Source organism: Micromys minutus, assembly GCF_963924665.1.
Source record: "Micromys minutus genome assembly, chromosome: 6".
In the NCBI taxonomy this organism is placed as follows: domain Eukaryota; kingdom Metazoa; phylum Chordata; class Mammalia; order Rodentia; family Muridae; genus Micromys; species Micromys minutus.
Window position 1 is genome coordinate 82,605,959 of NC_137975.1, and position 19,624 is coordinate 82,625,582.

The 19,624-nt window shown below is 39.0% G+C and overlaps 1 protein-coding gene across 1 annotated transcript; it reads right to left on the reverse strand.

Annotated features, from left to right (window-relative positions):
* Positions 1–4,756: 4,756 nt before the first annotated feature.
* Positions 4,757–19,504, reverse strand: LOC308421645 (serpin B9-like). The gene is made up of 7 exons (XM_080918092.1): positions 19,427–19,504; positions 17,508–17,685; positions 16,170–16,307; positions 13,588–13,705; positions 11,171–11,313; positions 7,025–7,180; positions 4,757–5,613 (listed from the first exon to the last, which is right to left on the reverse strand). Exons 2-7 carry the CDS (start codon positions 17,673–17,675, stop codon positions 5,212–5,214), a joined length of 1,125 nt encoding a protein of 374 aa, XP_080774218.1. The 5' UTR covers positions 17,676–17,685; positions 19,427–19,504; the 3' UTR covers positions 4,757–5,211.
* Between the last annotated feature and the right edge of the window lie 120 nt (positions 19,505–19,624).

Below are 19,624 nucleotides of genomic sequence, written 5' to 3' on the forward strand. Positions count from 1 at the left end.
ATTCTGACCCCTGCTGAAGATAGGTCAGAGTGATCAGATGCTGTCTGAGAGACATGGTTGCTGGTCAGATATCGAGACTGATCAGGTGTAGAAGAGGGAGAATTTTGGTTATCTAACAGAAGAATTCTTGTAGAAGGTAGATTTTACATGACTGTGGTATCAACAGTGATGAGGCAAGAGACAGAGGTCAGAGTTTGAGGCCAATATAGGATATATAGTAAAATTTTATTTCAAAACAAGTCAATAAAAATATGGATTTTTACCAGGAAGTATATACAGGAGCTTGGTGAAAGATCCAGAATACTGACTGGAGTTGAATCCAGCAGAGAATCTGCATAAGGTATTAACCATTTGAGAATGAATTCCACAACTAACCAAAAGTTCATCATGTTTTCAAAACACTTCCCCATTGCTAAAGCAGGTATCCAAGTAAGTAGATGGTGAATTCTGATCAAAGGCAGTCTGTAAATGTTTCATGTATAAAAACACCTAAACCTTCATTTTCTCTTCTGGTTTATTGGTACCAGAGTAGAAAAGGTAGAAAAGGTAGAATATGCCTGCTATGAGGTGTTTAAAAAGTATTATCTGCTGCATTTTAAAAAAGTGTATATATGTATGTGTATATAGGCATAATGTTTTTGTACAGTGAGTAAAGTTCACCCTTGTGTTAATCAAATGCTGATTTCTCTGCCCTCATATCTTGTTTCAATATGAATATGGCATTGTAATGCTTATACCAAATTATCTGTCTCAAATTTGTGAAAACTGTTCTTACCATTTATTTTCTACCTTGTCAATAAATGGAAATTACTTAATGGCTAGGCAGAAGAGAAAATAGGGCAGGTTGTCCACCAACCAAAGGAGGAAGAGGGGAAGAATGAGATCAGTTTCAGGATGAGGAAATTTGAGCCACAAAGAAGAGGTCTGAAGGACCACATCAATAATAATATGCAACCATTGTGAGTTGGATGGTGTTGGGAGTAGCCAACTTACTATAGAAAGTAAAAGTATTCATTTAATTACTCAGTTATTGAGTTGTGGTTTTAAATAAATATTTGTTTATTTGTGTAATTATTGGGGACCAAAATAAAGAAATACAGGTACCCGATTAATTCATTGCTACCATTGACATTAAGAATAAATCTCATATATATATATATATAGTTTGTTTTGAAACAGTTTTTCTCTCCATACCCCTGCTAGTCTACAAAAAATTCATTTTGTAGACCAGGATAGCTTTGAACTCACAGAGATATATCTGCCTTTCTCTCTTAAGTACTATGATCAAAGTTTAAGACACCAAATCAAGTATGTAATTTTACATTTTTGTATGACACACTGGTCAAAACTTGCTTTATTATCAGCCTAGCCTTGAAATCAGAGAATTGCCTGCATCTGTCCTCTGGGATTAAAGGTGTGCACCACCATGTTTTGAGCTAAGTTTAGCTGGGTGTGACCTTGCCCCAAAGTCACCACTCACCTAAATTTTTAATGTCTGTGAACATAGAATTCAGCTCCTTTCACTTGCTGGTACCCCTTTACTAGTTGAACCACACATTTTATACTTTTTTTCTTTTTCAGCTTATTCCTCTTCATTACAATGTTCTTCCTAAGACTTCCTACTCTCTGGGATCATAAAGAGAAACTTCTATTTTTTATCTTACCCAGTTCATGGGACTTTCAATACTAAGAGGAAACAGAGAAACAGGAAAGAGAACAGTTGACAAGTGGACTCTTCTAATGTCATTGAAAGACTCTGCTAAGGAAGTGATGGACAGATGAGGGAAAAAGGGAGGTAAACTTTCCAAGAAGGACAGCAGGGCAAGTGGGAGCTCCCTGTAGCTATTTGATGTTAGAGAATCAAGGTTGGTTGGCTCCAAATCACTGCTTTGTTTAGCCCTAAACACTCATAGGCACACTTTTGCCCTGGCCTGCCTCAACACACCAAACCTTTCCTGATGCTGCTTCTGTATGTACAAAGAAACTCCCATAACATGACTTCCCACTGCAGGGTTTCCCCATACCTAATACAACTGGAACAGTATGTTAAGTCAGGCTAAAATGGGAGAAGCATGCAGATTCATCTGTCCTGGAGATATTCACTTTATAATACAGTCTCATTCAATACTAACAACCCAAGGTATATTCATGGTACATGCTGAGAACTCTGTTTTCCAAAGTTGAGATAAGGAATACCTTGCATGATGTGTTGGGAAGCTATTCTATTTCTCTTCCTCATTCATGGTAGAAGGATGATTAGAGCCAGTGAGTTTTAGCACTGTAGCAGCTCTTAGGAATGCTGCTTGACAATCCTGCTCTAGAAGTTTTTGCTCTCACCATATACACATGTAAGTGAGATATTCAGATAGCTATGCCATTTTCTCTTTTAGTGTGGCCATTTCCTTCAGTTTGAAAGATTCCCTCTTAGATGGGTGGGGTGAGAGGAAGACAGCAAAAGGAAGGTAAAAGTATTCATAAGGAAGTTCCAAGGCTCAAGAATCCCCTCGTCAAGGTTGCTTGGCAGTGACAAGTGGCTAAGGGAAAAATCATCTAAGTGGACCTGTCCTCAAGTTGCTCAAGCTGCTCCAGGGATGCCACCTAAACCCATGGGGTTTGAGTGAGCTTTTCAAGAGTGTAGCACTCTGAGTCATTCATGCTTCTGGAAATAATCCCACCAAGCCAGACATGGTGGAATTATTTCTCTGATGTGTTACTTACTTACTTACTTACTCACACACACACACACACACACACACACACACACACACACACACAAATATTTATCAATTTGATAAAAAACAGGGCCATCAGTTATACTAACAGTAGAAGGGAGGAACTTCAATTGAGAAGTTTATTTCTCATCCTCTTTATTTCTCATCCCTAATCCCACTACTTGACACTCACTGTTCAAGACCCTTCTTCCTATGGGTCCAATACACTATGGATAGTGTCACTATTAGGCAGGTGGGCTGAGGTTATATAATGAGCAGGATATTTCCAAAAGTCAGTATTTCATTAAAGAAATAGAAAATACACTAATAGAAACAATGCTTTACTCTTGTCTCTTTTTAAAGCTTGGCATCACTCATTTACCAGACTGGAAGTATGTTTGGGATCATGTTTATTTGGCTCTTACATTTACCTCACTATTCATCATTGAAGGAAGTCAGGAGAAGAACTCAAACAGCCAAAGAACCTGGAGGCAGGAGCTGATGCAGAAGCCTCAGAGGACTGCCGCTTACTAGCTTGTTCCTCCTGACTTGTTCAGCCTACTTCCTTATAAACAGGATCACCTGCATAGGGGTTGTCTCATGCACAATGGGTTTAGCCTTTTCACATCAATCACTAATTTTAAAAATCTCCTAGAGGATATGGAGGCATTTTTCAATTGAGGGTCCTTTCTATCCAGTGACTCTACCTTATATCAAGTTAATATAAAACTATTTAGTACAACTTTCTAACTCCCAATTAGTATTCAGTTTACAGCATAATTTCTTTATTTCCTATGTGAGATGAACATGTGGATCAATTGTTTGCTGTTACAAATGTGGCTACAAAGATCTGCAAGTCACGACCCTTTTGTAGAATTCAGTGATGTCATTACTAGGTTATGTCCTGAAATTGAACCTTCTGGAACCCAGGATACATGTTGATGTATAAGAGTACATCCTGGCTTAGCTTTATCACTTGCAGGATCTCATGATCCTCTATTACTCCACTTCCTGGCTTTCCCTGGCAAGATTAACTTCCTGATAGGAAATTGGTTTTTATATGTGTATTTTTCTGATTATTAACTTATTGCATAATTTTATCTGATTTACAGGACTGTTTGTGCATGGTGCTCATGATGAAGTCAGAGAACAACTTGTTAGAGTCAGTTTTTTTCTTCCATTATGTAAGTTCCAGAAATAGAACTCAAGTTGTCAAGAGTGGCAGCAAGCATCTTCACCCACTGAGTTGTCTCTGAGGGCCCTGATCACAGAACATTTAACCTCTCCTTCTTCATTTCCTGCTCATTTATGACATTTTTCTTTCACTCTTATGGTAATGTTCAAGATATGTATTGAGTAACTTCTATCCTACCCTGCTAATTGAATCATTGCCTTTCGTATTCATCGGTCATTACCTAATGATTCAAAAACAATTACAAGTACTGGGGCAACTGGATGTTCATCAATAAAGGAATCACACTGGATTCCTACACCATACCATATATTGAATATAATTCAAACTGGAACAGTGACCTAGATATATAAGCCACAGTCCATGAAAGCCTTGGAGGAAAACATAGGGGCAGTTATTTCTGAGCTAGAGTTTAGTAGTGAGATTCTTTAGCTGATGCATGAATACCACAGGATCAGAACAGTATTGAATAAGGGAAACTTCATTGAAAAAGCAATCTGTGTGTATCAATGAACATTATCAAGAAAGCAAGTAGATAATCTATATAAAATGTCAAAAATAGATAAAGCTACAGATGCAGAGAGATCAATGGTTATACAGATAGAGGGAGAAAGAAAAGAGAGTCACTGCTTTATGGTTACACAATGTGTCTGAAAGGGAATGAAGATAAGAACATGGTATGTCACTGATGCTTACCTATAAGTTGTTAATTCTTTACACAAGAACAGTGGTATTAAAACCTGAAAAAGCCACAATAGCAGATATTACCCAACCATTAGTAAAACTTCTGACACACTTTTACATTTTTTGTTTATTATTTTTTAAACTTACTTGTTTGTGGGTAACTCTGAGTGAGGGTATGTGCACATACAGGGTGCTGGAGAGGCATCAAGTCATGAATAGAAACTGGAATTTTCAGAGGTTATAAGCAGCCATGAGGGTGGTGGAAAATGTCTTTGTGTCCTGTGCAAGATCAGCAACCTGTCCTAGTGTCTGTGACCTCTCTTTAGTTCTATTATATCATTCTTACACAATGAAATCAGTTCTGTCTGGCTATAAATTATTGACTATAAGTTGTGGGTATCAGTGGCATAGCAAAGGGTATATGACATCATTAGACATAACCTGGAAAGGGGCACAGATGCATTCAGGACATGGAGAACTGAATGCAGGCATCATAAGATCAGCTGACAGGAAGAAAGTGTCTTCACCTTAGAACATGGTTTCCCCCTACTTGCCCATCTCGATAGAGCTTTGGCATGGTAGAGATAGTGAAAAGAGAACTCTCCTCATGTAGTAAATGTGTCTTTATGGAGATGAGAACCTGCCACAGAACAGTATGCTGTTAGTTTTGTTGTGTCTGATGAAGAAAAGGAATGGGTGGTCAGCACAGAATGTTGGGACAGAAGAAGCACAGCAAAATTCTATGACAGTAGACGCTGCTGCAGCCTCTGTGCCTTCCTCATTGACTTCCACTACACTCTTGTGAACCATCTTGGACACACACAGGTTTCTCTCTGGAGACATTGCTGATAAGTCAGCCTTGGCCTCTTGGAAGACATCCACTATTCCCAAGTGCTGAAACACAGACTCCATGTCATAATCCTCTTGTAGTTTAAATTTTGGAAGGAAAACCTCAACATCAGTGCTTGTCATAAAGTCTGGTTTTGTCCAGGCTGTTAACTTCTCAAAAGTGAGATTGTTTTCCACCTGACAAAGAAGAATTAGAGAATTTTAGATTCACAGCTGAAGTCTTCTTCAGAACCACATAGGCACTCCTATTCACAGTACCCTCTAATACCATTCAAGGCACACTGTTTATTCACATGAACAGGCAGTGTGATATCCCACCGCCCTGCTAATTTGTATATGTCTTCCCTGATTGGCATGGCTAGCAAGCAGCCAGGGACATGAGAGACAGGACTGGCTATCCTCTCTGAAATCACTTCTGAGACATCTAGTATTCTGACAGGTGTCCATGGCTAGGTGATAACAGCTTAGGTTGTTTTTGCTTTTGTTTTCTTGAAGTAGACTTTGTTTCAAAGATAGTAAATTACTGCTGCTAAAAAAAAAAATATGAAAGAAATAACTCTTGTGAGCAACACCAGATGGAAAGACAATCCAGGATGGATTTCTTGTGTTTTGTGAGATGTGATGACTTGAATGTGAAATTTTACCCAAAGGCTCATAGCAGACTCTTGTTTTGAAGCTTGTGGTAACAAAAACTTTAGGCATGAGGTAGGTCTAGCTGAATGAAAGCCGTAGTTGCTGGAGATGTTTCTTGGAAGTTCATATTTGATCCTATGTGTCCTTTCTCCTTTTTATGCTTTCTTTTAACTAAAAGATCTGTATTCCCTGCAACATGCAGCTGCCATTATACCATCCAGCAATGGAACAAGTAACAAAATGAACACTCTGAAACTACAAGCCTATATATATCCTTCCTGCCCTAAGTTATTCATGTCAGGCATTTTGTCAGTGATAAAAAACTAATAATGTCCTAGAAAAACTATGACACAGTTAGGGAGCTAGATGCTGAGAACTATGGAGCTGGTCTGCATACAAAGACTCTCCACTGCCCAACATTCAGTGGATGGTTCACACACTGTGAAAAATCCTGTTGGCAGGAAGACCAAGAACTATTATAATGACCTGCCTGACTCAGTTCTCCCCAACTGCACACCTCCTCTTCCTTTTAGTTTGGTCAAAGTACAACAATTCTTTTGCACATTTTCTCAGATATTAAATAAAATACTGACAAATATCATAACATGGATTATATTTATGGAGGGGGACTATTTTCTAAGCACTGTGCTAAATTTGCCATATGAGTCACCCAGATTTCATCCTATCAGGTAGCCATTGCCCATTCTAGTGATGAAATTATGTCATATGGTAAAGGAAAAACAACTAAAATTGGAGTCTTGGATACAACTTTAAGTCCAAAGCCCAGTACCAATTCACACAACTCAAAGCTGGGTCTGTGAGTACCATGCAGTCAACTGGTATTAGCCAAGGTAAAAATAATTTAGTTCTCTTCTAATGACAAAGGACACCAGGAATACTGGATTCTTCTCAAACACATTTAGAGTGATGAATGCCATGGACTCTCCTGGCTCACCTTGCTGAGGTCTATACCATCGTCTGGGAGTAGGACCACTAAGCTCAGCTCCATTCCTTCATATGGCATCACCAGCACTTGTGCCTTCACCTCCTTCACATAGGCAAGATTATATGTGTCTTCGCGACACATCATCTGCACTGGCCTTTTCTCATCCTGAACAAAGAAACACATGACATAAAACATATTATAGCAAGCAATAAAAGTTTTCACATGAGTTTAGTTAATTTCAGGGCTCACAATGAAATTTTTATTACTCACAATGTAAACAATATTCATGTTTCAGTGAAATCTTAAATAATGTCTGCCTGCCTCTTCCTGGTTTCATTGAAAATACTGAATGTAAGCAGATGTGGAACTGTTAGGCTGTGTTCTATGTGATAAAACAATATGCCAAAAAGCGACTAGAGGAATAAAAATTTATTTCATATTACAACTCTCAAGTCACATCAATAACTAGGGGAATTCAGAGCTGGAGCTAGGCTAAAGTGGTAAAGAAAGGTTACTTATTGGTATCTCCATCATAGTTTTCTCTGCATCCGTTCTTACATATCTCAGGACTACCTGTCCAGTTTTGACACCACTCACAGCATTCTGGGCCCTCCTCCAGCAACCATTAATTGAAAACATGTCTAAAAGATTTGCCTCTAGAAGAATCTTATAGAGTCAACTTCTTAATTTAGAGTTTTTTTTTTTTTTTTTTTTTTTTTTTTTTTTTTTTTTTTTTTTTTTTTTAGCTTGTGCCAAATACACACACATACACAAAGAAAAAGAAAAACAAAAGAAAATCAGGACAGTGGCAAACTGCAGAAAGTTTATTAGGTTATCTAGAAAAAGAAACACAGCATTCACACATTAATATTCTAAAACCCTAGAGTTGGGTTTAAATATGAACACTGATGCAAAAATACTCAACAAAAATCCTTGCAAACTGAAAACAAGAACACTTCAAAACGATCATTCACCATGATCAAGTAGGCTTCATCCCTGGGATGCAGGGATGGTTTAATATACAGAAATCTATCAACATAATACACCATATAAACAAACTCAAAGAAAAAAACCACATGGTCATCTCGCTAGATGCTGAGAAAGCATTTGACAAAATTCAACACCCCTTCATGTTAAAGGTCTTGGAAAGAATAGGAATCCAAGGCCCATACCTAAACATAATAAAAGCAATATACAGCAAACCAACAGTCAACATCAAACTTAACGGTGGAAAACTTGAAGCAATCCCATTAAAATTAGGGACTCGACAAGGCTGCCCACTCTCCCCCTACCTATTTAACATAGTACTGGAAGTCCTGGCTGGAGCAATTAGACAGCAAAAGGAAATCAAACGGATACAAATTGGAAAGGAAGAAGTAAAAATATCACTATTTGCAGATGATATAATAGTGTACTTAGTGACCCCAACATTTCCACCAGAAAACTCCTACAGCTGATAAACAAGTTCAGAAAAGTGGCTGGATATAAAATTAAGTCAAACATGTCAGTAGCCTTCTTCTACTCAAAGGACAAACATGTGGAAAAAGAAACTAGGGAAATAGTCACAAACAATATGAAATACCTTGGTGTGACTCTAACTAAGCAAGTGAAGGACCTGTATGACAAAAACTTCAAATCTCTAAAGAAGGAAATTGAGGAAGATCTCAGAAAATGGAAAGATCTCCCATGCTCTTAGATTGGAAGGATCAACATTTTAAAAATGGCCATCTTACCAAAAGAAATCTACAGATTCAATGCAATCCCCATGAAAATACCAACCCAACTCTTCATAGAGTTGGAAAGAGCAATGTGCAATTTCATCTGGAATAACAAAAGACCTAGAATAGCAAAATCTATCCTCAACAACAAGAAAACATGTGCGGGAATCACTATCCCTTACCTCAAGCTATATTACAAGGCAATTGTGCTAAAAACTGCATGGTACTGGTACAGAGATAGTCACATGGATCAATGGAATAGAGTAGAAGATCCAGAAATAAGCCCTCACATATATTTTTGACAAAAGGAGCTGTAAACACTCAATGGAAAAAGGACAGCCTATTCAACAAATGGTGTTGGTCCAACTGGCGTTAAGAATGCAGAAGAATGAAAATAGACCCTTTCTTATCTCCTTGTACAAAGTTCAAATGCAAGTGAATCAAAGATATCCACATTAAACCAGGTACACTGAAACTATTAGATGAGAAAGTAGGAAAAAAACCTTAGAACACATAAGCACAGGAGAAAATTTCCTGAACAAAACACCAATGGCTTGTGCTCTAAGGTCAAAGATTGACAAATGGGACTTAATGAAATTGCAAAGTTTCTGTAAGGGTAAGGACACTGTCAAGAAAACAAAATTGCAGCCAACAGATTGGAAAAGATCCTTACCAACTCCACATCTGATAGAACCTAATATCCAAGGTATACAAAGAACTCAAGAAGTTAGACACCAGAGAATCAAACAACCCTATTAAAAAATGGGGTACAGAGCAACACCAAAAATTCTCAATCAAGGAATACCAAATGGCTGAGAAGCATCTAAGGAAGTGGTCGACATCCTTAGACATCAGGGAAATGCAAATCAAAACAACCCCGAGATTCCATCTCACACCAGTCAGAATGGCTAAGATTAAAAATTCAGATGACAGCAGATGCTGGTGAGGATAGGGAGAAAGAGGAACACTTCTCCACTGTTGGTGGGGTTGTAAACTGGTACAACTACTCTGGAAATCAGTCCAGAAGTTCCTCAGAAAGTTGGAGATAGTCCTATCTGTAGACCCCATTATTCCACTTCTGGGTATATACCCCAGAGACGCTTTAACAAACAACAAAGACACATGCACCACAGTGTTCATCGCAGCCCTATTTATAATATCCAGAACCTGGAAAGAACCCAGATGTTCTTCAGTACATGAATGGATACAAAAATTGTGGTATATTTATACAATGGAGTACTACTCAGCTATCAGAAACAATGACCTTATGAAATTCTTAAGAAAATGGATGCATCTAGAGAATATCATCCTGAGTGATGTAACCCAGTCACAAAAGAACAGACACTATATGCAGTCACTGATAATTGGATACTAACCCCAGAAAACTCCGAACACCCCAGAAACAAGTTACAGACTACATGAAGTTCAAGAAAAACAAAGGCCAAAATAAAAAAAGAAAGAAAGAAAAATCATTATTCTTAATCTTTACACAACAAGAAAACTTTGAGTATTTCCAGGTTACATCTTGTTTTACATGTACTTTATGCTCACTGTAACTAGTAAGATTTTAAGGCATACTATCAAACCTTTAGAAAAATCAAGTATTGACAAAAATGTATTCATATTCGTTTATGCAAAAATGCTTTTAAAATCTGTACATTTATCTTTGTTTTTTAAAATAAAGTTGTTCAATTTAAAAAATGCTCCTAAATGCATTGAATTATATTTTATAGGTATTGAGTAAAGTATATTAATATCTACTTTAATTCAAGTTATATTCTAATTCTGAGTCTGAATCACTGTTTTCAATATTAAAAAACTATAAATACTACTTAATAATGATAAATTAACCAATAATTTAAAATACCTATGTTAATCTAAACATTATTTATTATGTAAATGTTTATACATTCTGTTCTACTCTTCTTCATGTTTCACACATGTTTTTTACTACCTTAGTACTTACGTTTTTTATTTTTTTGAACTCAAAGGAAAATGTAGTTTCTAGAATGAGGTAAAAATAAGGTTTGATGAGAAATGATGAAAAGCAGCATGATCCACCAACAGAATGCAAAATCACACATGCAACAAATACTTCTTAATTTCACCACTTTTCTGTGGAATTTATCTTTTCATTCAAAAACACAAACCTCAAGTGGTTTTTGTGCTTTGTAGTTTTCTTTCTTTCTGGTCTGAGAGTCCAGGCCAGCACCCTACCTAGGATATGCAGCTTATCCCTTAGCCCTGAGCTACACACTCACAGTTAAAGCTTTCCATGTGATTTCTTTATCTCACTGGTGTAAATTTTTAGATTCTATTCCTCATGTGATCTACTTTAAAAGATAGTTTCATTGCACATTCTTTGTGAAACTATTGATGCCACTTTTCTTTGAAATATAAGGAAATTGTCCTTTGAATTTTGGGTGCTGTTTCTTACCTTGTTTACTTTAAAGGGCATGTCCATTGTGTAGTCTTTGTTAAATGGTTGATGCCACTTTCCTTTGAAATATAAGGCATTGACAAGAACCAGCCTGGTCTGTGAATCAACTGAGCCACTTGACAACAATTCTGGAATTTTGCCTATTGAGAAAGCAGAGATTTTGTTCAGGTTTCTTTTATATATGTGTGAGACATAAACTGATTAGACATCTGGGCAGATCTAAGCATCATGTTTTCAGATTTGCTGAATTTGGATAAACATATTAAAAGTAAATCAAAACAAAACATTAAAACTGGGGTTGACTTGAGGCCTTGTACACTGGAGGAATGTCATCAAGGTGAGGATGGTGAAAGACTTGTAGGTCCCTCAAGGAAAGTAGGTTTAGGAAAATCAGAAAAAGAGATTTTATGATGGAGAACAAAATGAGCAGAAAATGTGGGAGTGGTAGGAGAGAGCCATGATTACCCCTTGGGATGGCTACTGTTGGTTAAAATATTAATTGTTTCTGAAATCAAACAAAGTAAATGTCTCTAGACTGTGAGAACATTTCCCAGAAAGAATAAGTAATGGACATAAGTTCCCTGTGGTGGACAACACAATGCAGTGCTGCCAGATATAAAGGTCTGATAGAGAAGTATCCCTGCTTTTGTCTGCCTGCCTTCAGTTCTTGTTGTAGAATGCACTGTTCAAGCTACTGTGCCTGCAATTTTTAGCTGACAATTGATTTGGCCATCATGAGGAAGAAGAATAGTGGCTCTGCAGAATGCTCTAGGCCTTCCATGTCAGACTGAGACTGCCGAGGTCTCCATTCTCATAGACTTGGAAGCTACCAGATTCTTAGTCTCTTCACATGCTGATGGTCACTGTCCATTCAGTCTGTATTGTGTATGCTAATCTATTGAATCCCCTGTACAATATTTATCATTCTGTTCCTCCAGTGAACCCTTACTAATACACTAAGGTTAAAATACAGAGTCTCATCTAGTATTCCATGGTCAGTCTCAGTCTAACATACCATATCATGTCAGAAACTCAAAATCAGAGAGAAACGGTGAAGGAGGTATGAATATTCCACTCTTTGGAGTGCTGTCCATCCCTTGAAGAGAAAATGTGGGTAAAGGGACATATTCCTTTCTTCTCTATTAAGAGGTATTCTTTCCCTGATCAAGGAAATCCTTGCTAATTTACAATATCAAGAGGGCACAAGAGGTAAAGAAAGACTTTAGCAAGAAATGTCCAAATAATTGATGACTCTAAGAAAAGATTCTCATCCTTTACTCTTTGTACATCAGCAGAAGAAAGAATGCACCTAGTGAGAGAGAGGGATCTGAATGGTTCAAATATCAGACAATAATCTCAAAGACCAATTGTGGAACCTTTGATCTCTGAAATAAGCCAATAGATGGCGCCAGCTTCCCGCCCATTATTCAGCCTACAAAAACCTTTCCCATCGTGTTGCTTGGCAACCACATAAGTCATAGCCCAATCTCGGGGCACGTGAATGAGCTACTGGAGGATGCACCAATCAGGTAGCAACACAAGTCTCTTAGGCATATATAGCAGTGCATTTCTCTCCCACATTGAGAGAGACCCGGTAAGAGAGATCACATGAGGAAGACCCAGTGAGAGGAGATCGCACGTGGGAGATCGCACGTGAGAGATCGCCTATACAGAAGACCCCGGTAGGGAGTCCCCTGCTCAGAGAGAAGTTCCCCGCTCAGGAGGTCCCCTGCTCAGAGTGCTGTACAATAAAGGTTGTCCGCAGAAGAATCCTGTTGTTGCACGCCTGTTTCTGCCGGCGGGACGTGAGGCGCACGACAGGAATCTCTTTCAGATTAATGTAACTGAGCAGCTGACAGAGTTTTCAATGGAAATCAAGTTTAATTCTGTCAAATGTAAGTAACCAATTTGAAGCAGGTAATATGGAGGCAAAACCAGAAGTCTGCTTCTGATGTAAAGGTAGTGAGAGCTATGACAATACAGACTGTGAAAAGAAGCAGCCTTACAGCAGGATTATGGGGAAGGTCTACCAATGAATCTTCATCCCACAGATGGTGGAGTCACATGACCTGTGATGACTACACAACACCCCTGTTTTCTAATGTAAACTGTTAGACTGGAAATCAGAATCATGAGTTTTCATCAGATGTGCATCAGCTCTCCCTTGTCCTGGAGAAATATACAAACAATTCTGTACTTAAGATCTAAGTGTCTGAGTAGAACCTCCATGAATTCACAAAGCTATAAATTATACCAGGTGGTCTAGATAGTCTGAATGACTTTGATTCTGAAATGTCTGTGAGATCAGTCTGTGGTAGGATGGGGAATTAAGAGAAGGTAGAGAAGAAAGAGAGATGGATGGATGGATGGAAAAAAAAACAAGAACATAGAATGTGGAATAACAATATTCTGACCTTCTGTCTGTTCGGAGACCCATGTGTTTATGTGTTGCCTGGAGTCCTCTGTATCTTTGAAAAAGGAGAGCTGCTCCATCTCTGAGTGATAGAACTGCAGACAGGACTCCTTAAAAGTCTTTGGAGAAAAAATATTGAGGAAGGTAACATTGCAAAATGACATTTCATCAAATTTTCCAACCTACTAAATACTATGGCATTAAAAAGAAACAACAGGTTCTCTTTCTCCTTTGTTGGGCATTTCAGCTAATCTCATCCCTCTTGGGTCCTGGGAGCCTCTTGCTTTCCTGGAATCTGGGACTTGCTGGTGGATACCACCAGTTCCCCAGCCCCCATTGCTACATACCTACCTCTGTTCAAATTCCTGACCCTCTGTATGTCATACCTGTATCTTCTCATACCTGATCCTGTCTCCTTTTTCCTGCCTCCCCCTCTGTTCTTACTCCAAAGTCCCTTCCACCCTCTGACACAGGTGAATATTTTGTTGCCTCTTCTAAGAACTGAAGCATCCACATTTTGGACTTCCTTCTTCTTGAGCTTTATATGGTCTGTGAATTGTATTTTGGGTATTCTAAGCTTTGGGGTAAATGACCACATATCAGTGAGTACATACCATGTGTGATATTTTGTGACTGGGTTGCCTAACTCAGGATATTTTCTAGTTCCATCCAATTTTCTAAGAATTTCATGAAGGCATTATTTTTAATAGCAGAGTCATACTCCATTGTGTAAATGTACCACATTTTTTGTATCCATTCCTCTGTTGAGGGACATCTTGGTTCTTTCCAGCTTCTGCCTATTATAAATAAGGCTACTATGAACATAGTGGAATATGTGTCCTTGTAACATGTTGGAGAATCTTTTGGGTATATGCCCAGGAGTGGTATATCTTGGTCCTTAGGTAGTACTATCTCCAATTTTCTGAGGAACTTCCAGACTGATTTCCAGAGTGGTTATACCAGCTTGCAATCCTACCAACAATGGAGGAGTATTTCTCTTTCTCCACATTCTTGCTAGCATCTGCTGTCACCTGAGTTTTTGATCTTAGTCATTGTGAGGTAGAATCTCAGGGTTGTTTTGATCTGCATTTCTCTGGTGACTAAGGGTGTAGAAAATTTCTTTAGGTGCTTCTCAGCTATCTGAGATTTCTCAGTTGAGAATTCTTTCTTTAGCTCTGTCCCTCATTTCTAATAGGGTTATTTTATTTGCTGGAGTCTAACTTCTTGAGTTCTTTGTATACATTAGATATTAGTCCTCTACAGGATGTAAACCTGGTAAAGATCTTTTCCAAATCTGTTGGTTGCCATTTTGTCCTATTGACAGTGTCCTTTGCTTTACAGAAATTTCACAATTTTATGAGGTCCCATTTGCCAATTCTTGATTTTAGAGCATAAGCCATTGGTGTTCTGTTCAGGAAAATTTCCTTAATGCCCATGTGTTCAAGGCTCTTCCCCACTTTCTCTTCTATTAGTTTCAGTGTATCTAGTTTTATGTGGAGGTCCTTGACTTACTTGGACTTGAGCTTTGTACGAGGAGATAAGAATGAATGAATTTGCATTCTTCTACATGCTGATCACCAGCTGAACCAGCAACATTTGTTGAAAATATTGTCCTTTTTTCTACTGGATGGTTTTAGCTCCTTTACTAAAGATTAAGTGACCATAGATATGTGGGTTCATTTCTGGGTCTTCAATTTTATTCCATTGATCTACCTGCTTGTCTCTGTACAAATACCATGCAGTTTTTATGACAATTGATCTGTAATACAGCTTGAGGTCAAGGATGGTGATTTCACCAGAAGTATTATTATTGTTGAGACTAGTTTTAACTATTTTAGTTAGTTGGACCCAAATGGAGGAGTGAATGAAAGGACTGAAGGAGCTGAAGGGGTTTGCAACCCCATAGGAAGAATAACAATATCAACAAATCAGACCCTCCATAGCTCCCAGGGACTAAACCACCAACCAAAGACTACACAAAGAGGGATACATGGCTCTAGCCACATATTTAGCAGTGGATGGCATTGTCTGGCATCAATAGGAGGAGAGGTCCTGTGAAGGTAGGATTTCCCAGTATAGGGAAATGCCAGGGCAGTGAGGTGGGATTGGGTGTGTGGGAGAGAGAGCAGCCCATATAGGGGGATATGAGATAGGGGGGTTCCAGAGGGAAACCAGAAAAGGGGATAACATTTGGAATGTAAATACATAATATATATGTATATATAAAACCAAACAAACCTAAAATGAGTGTAGATATCACTTCAAACAACCAATGTCTTTAAGTACTGATCTTTGCGTGTGAGAACAACCAGACATAATAAAAATTACAAGTAGTTAATTTTAAAATATTTCAAGGAATCATTATAAAATTGTGAACTTTGGGGAGGTTATTTTGGTGAGTCTCATTATATAGCATAAGATGGCCTAGAACATGTGACCCTCCTGACTAGGCCATCTAAATTAAGGTATTATAGATTGAGTAGAACTTAATCTGTAGTTCAAATTCTCTAGGTTCCTTCTTCTAGGATCTACAACAATAACTACCTTGCATTAAATTGCTACTATTCTACTGATACAACTTACTGGGAGGAGTTCATAAGTTTTGTCTGCAAAGAGCCTGTTGGCCACTCTAAGGGAGTACTTTCTGTCTGGTTTGTTCAGGTTACTGAGAAGACACTGGAAGCCCTGATGGATGTCTTCCTCTTTGTTTAAACAAAGTGCCTAGAAAGAAAAAGATGAAATATTTTGAATTCAGTGATGAAACATTTTGTTTCAAAAGAAATTGTCAAAGTAAAGAGATGGTTCAAAAAATAAAGTGCATGAGGATCTAAGTTGGAGTCTCACTAAACACATAAGATGGGCCCAGTATTGTATGGAGGTCATACCAGCACTGGGAGGAAGAGATGAGAGTATGACACATAGCACTTACTCCTGCCTGCCCATAAAAGAGGTACACAAGGGCATGTACACACACATGCGCGCTGTACACACGAGTTAATTCTCTATAAATGTTTATTAGTGAACATGAGCCTAGAAAAGACTATAAAGACTAATTAGAATAAACCTCTCTACATATTTGTCTTCATGTCTTTATAGACTACATTTGTAAATGAAGAGGAAGAGCACTTATACCTGAAAGGATCTTCATGAGAAAGAAAGTTCTGGCAAACTACAGAGCAACAGTGATGACTTCCTACTATGAAGCTGTATGCTGAGGGTTTTTTTCTCAAATGCCTTTTGCCTTTCCTGGAACCAGCTGATATCAGAAACCCATTCTTAATTTCCTGGAATGCTCTCAGGATGCTGATTAAAAGTAACCAGCCTAATCCCAACTTAGGACATGGAATAGCTCCACACATTTGTCCCTTTCAATAGTTGAAGCAAGGTATGTGGGACAAAATTAAGAAAAGGAATTATCCTTCCTTGCCAACAAATAATTACAAAGCCTGTTACACTAAAAATAAGATAGATTCCAGCAATCTTTCTTTCAAATAATTTCAACAATTTTTTATTTTTTCACATCAAAGTACTTGAGACTATATCTAAGTTATAATCTTAAGACCCTCCTTCCATCTTTTGTTTTTTTTTTAAATCTTTGTTGAAACTAATTTTCCCAGGCTCGTCTTGGACTTGGAATCATCCTATCTCAGTCCCCTTAGTAGTTGTAATTAAAGGCCTGTGCTACCAGGTATACCAGTAATTATTTTTACACCAATGGTAAATGAATTCTAGACAGAGTATTGAAGTTTCCCCAAGTTATTACTCAGAAAATCTCATTGGCCTTAAAGAAGTCTTACTGGGGGAGACTGTTTTTATCTTCTTTAGCTCCTACTCCATGAAACGGTGTATGTATATTCCTACTATCCCTTCTAAGCAGCTCTTTTGCATGTGACATGGGTGTGGTTATAATAGAGAACTTACCTGAGAAATCTGGATTGCAGTCTGTCCCTTTGCCCCCAAGAGGACCATAGCCAGAGCAGAGGAGATGCTCACAGGGGAATAACATACATTTTTTGAAGGGTTGCTTTGACATAACATCTTCAAAAGATGGATGGTAAAGGTGCCATTTGCTTCAGACAGAGTATTCATGATGCAGAGTCTGGAGGGAAAGAAGATATGGAACTCAACACAGAGCTGAAGATTATTGTTCTGAGGCAGGGAAATCTGGAACTCTTATTTTAAAGCTCATAGGTACCTTAAATCAAATTTCAAAAATGCATTGTAGATCATAGTCCCTCCAATTTTAAGGTTAGTAAATATGTGTGATCAAGGCACCATACCAAACTAGCTTATTTCTCATCTGCACAAGTAGAAGAAAAAAAGATCATCAGGAATATAAACACAAGACACAACAGAGTGAGGTGGTATCCAGTCTCCTTCCATACAGACCAACTCCTTTCATCTGAAGACCCTGGAGTTGGGGATAAAGAGAAGAAAAGGAAGCCAGGAAGAAAACACCCAGGACATCTGGGTCCTCTTGCCAACTTAGCAACTCTGTATCCTGGACTCTGCCTGTGAAGAATCCTTCTGTGTTATATCTATGATGAATTAGATAGTACCCTCCCCATTTGTGAGATGCTACAGAAAAGACACTGAGATGCTGAATGAGACCCAAAGACAAGCTGGCATTACTATACTCTAGTCCAGCAGGGATCATTCCCAGGCAGTGGAGGATCAGAGGACCTTGCAACAGCTGCAGGCACCCTGGCTGCCTTTCTCCTGAGCATGCCTCACATTCAAATGGGCAGCTTGGGCTAGACTAAGACTGCTTCATGATACCTTAACCCAATTCTGATACACTGTGAATCCCATGGCTGTGCTCTCACTGTCATATGACCTTCGAACCCTGGAAGTGTGTTGCAGAGTGCTTCCCACTGTGCTAAAATGCAGATCAAAAGCCTAGGGAGCTTCAAAACACTCTAACCCATGCTTCTTCCCTTTCCTCAGACAGAGGGACATAGCATCCGGAGAGTGTAATTAGATCCTCTGGTTCCTCCCCTTTTGTCTTCCAGGGCTCTGGAGGAAAGGTGAGGCTGCTTTATTTCAAGGACTTACTCTCTGGTTGGTCCTCTCATCCGACCCAGCTTGCCCTCCTTCATACCTGCCCATCCTTATGTCACTTTACAGTTACCTCTGAGTCCTTGAAGTGCTGTTTATTCACCTACACCATCCCTGTCACTGAGTTCAAACTTCTCACCATTCCTACCTTCATTGGAACAGGACAGCCTCAGGACCTCTGCTGTTTAACCCTAGAGCAGCTGCCCCACCCCAGGTCTGTTCTTCACTCCTAAGTGTAATCATTTTCTTACTGATTGCTGTCCACCATTCTTCATACTCTGGACCTCTGTGAAGTTAAGGGAGATGTCTGGCTCAGATAAAGGGGGCTTACTGTTTGCATGGAGTGAATTGTTTTACAAATAGGAATGAGCAAGCAGTTCTCAAATTTGGACTAGAGCCCCCAGAAGTTTAAAAAGCTGGGAAGAGAGAGATTACTTCGAAAGATCCACAAAGAGAAGGCAGAAGCCTTCAAATTGTCTAGTTGGGAGAGACTGAGAGGAAGCATGGTAAGAGGCCAGTGAAGAGGCTGCCAATCCCCTGTGGTCCCTAGGCCTGGCTGAGGAGGAACCAACACGGTTTACAATACCAGCTTTAGGATGAGCCTCGCTCTATTAGCCAGCTGGAGTCCACAGAGGAGTCACCATTTAAAAAGCTCATCAGACACTACCTCCCAGCTGTCTCCTGCCCTAACTGAGCAGTCCATGTTTTCCTTCCTGGACTCAGCATATGCCTTGTAAACCTGACCTCTGTGGGTCCCCACAGCACCACCCGAGCCAGCTTACCAAAGTTGCGGCTTCTCAGTCCAGCGTTTGCAGCCTTGATGCTCCCAGTAGCCTAGCAGAGCTGCCTGTGGGACTTTGCTGGCCCTGTATTCATACAGTACAGGGCGGGGACTTCTAGTTTAGAGCTCCTGGTGAGGGGGTGGAGAGACAGGCTGCCTACAGCTCTGGCCGGTACTACAGGAAGAGGATGAGTGGGGG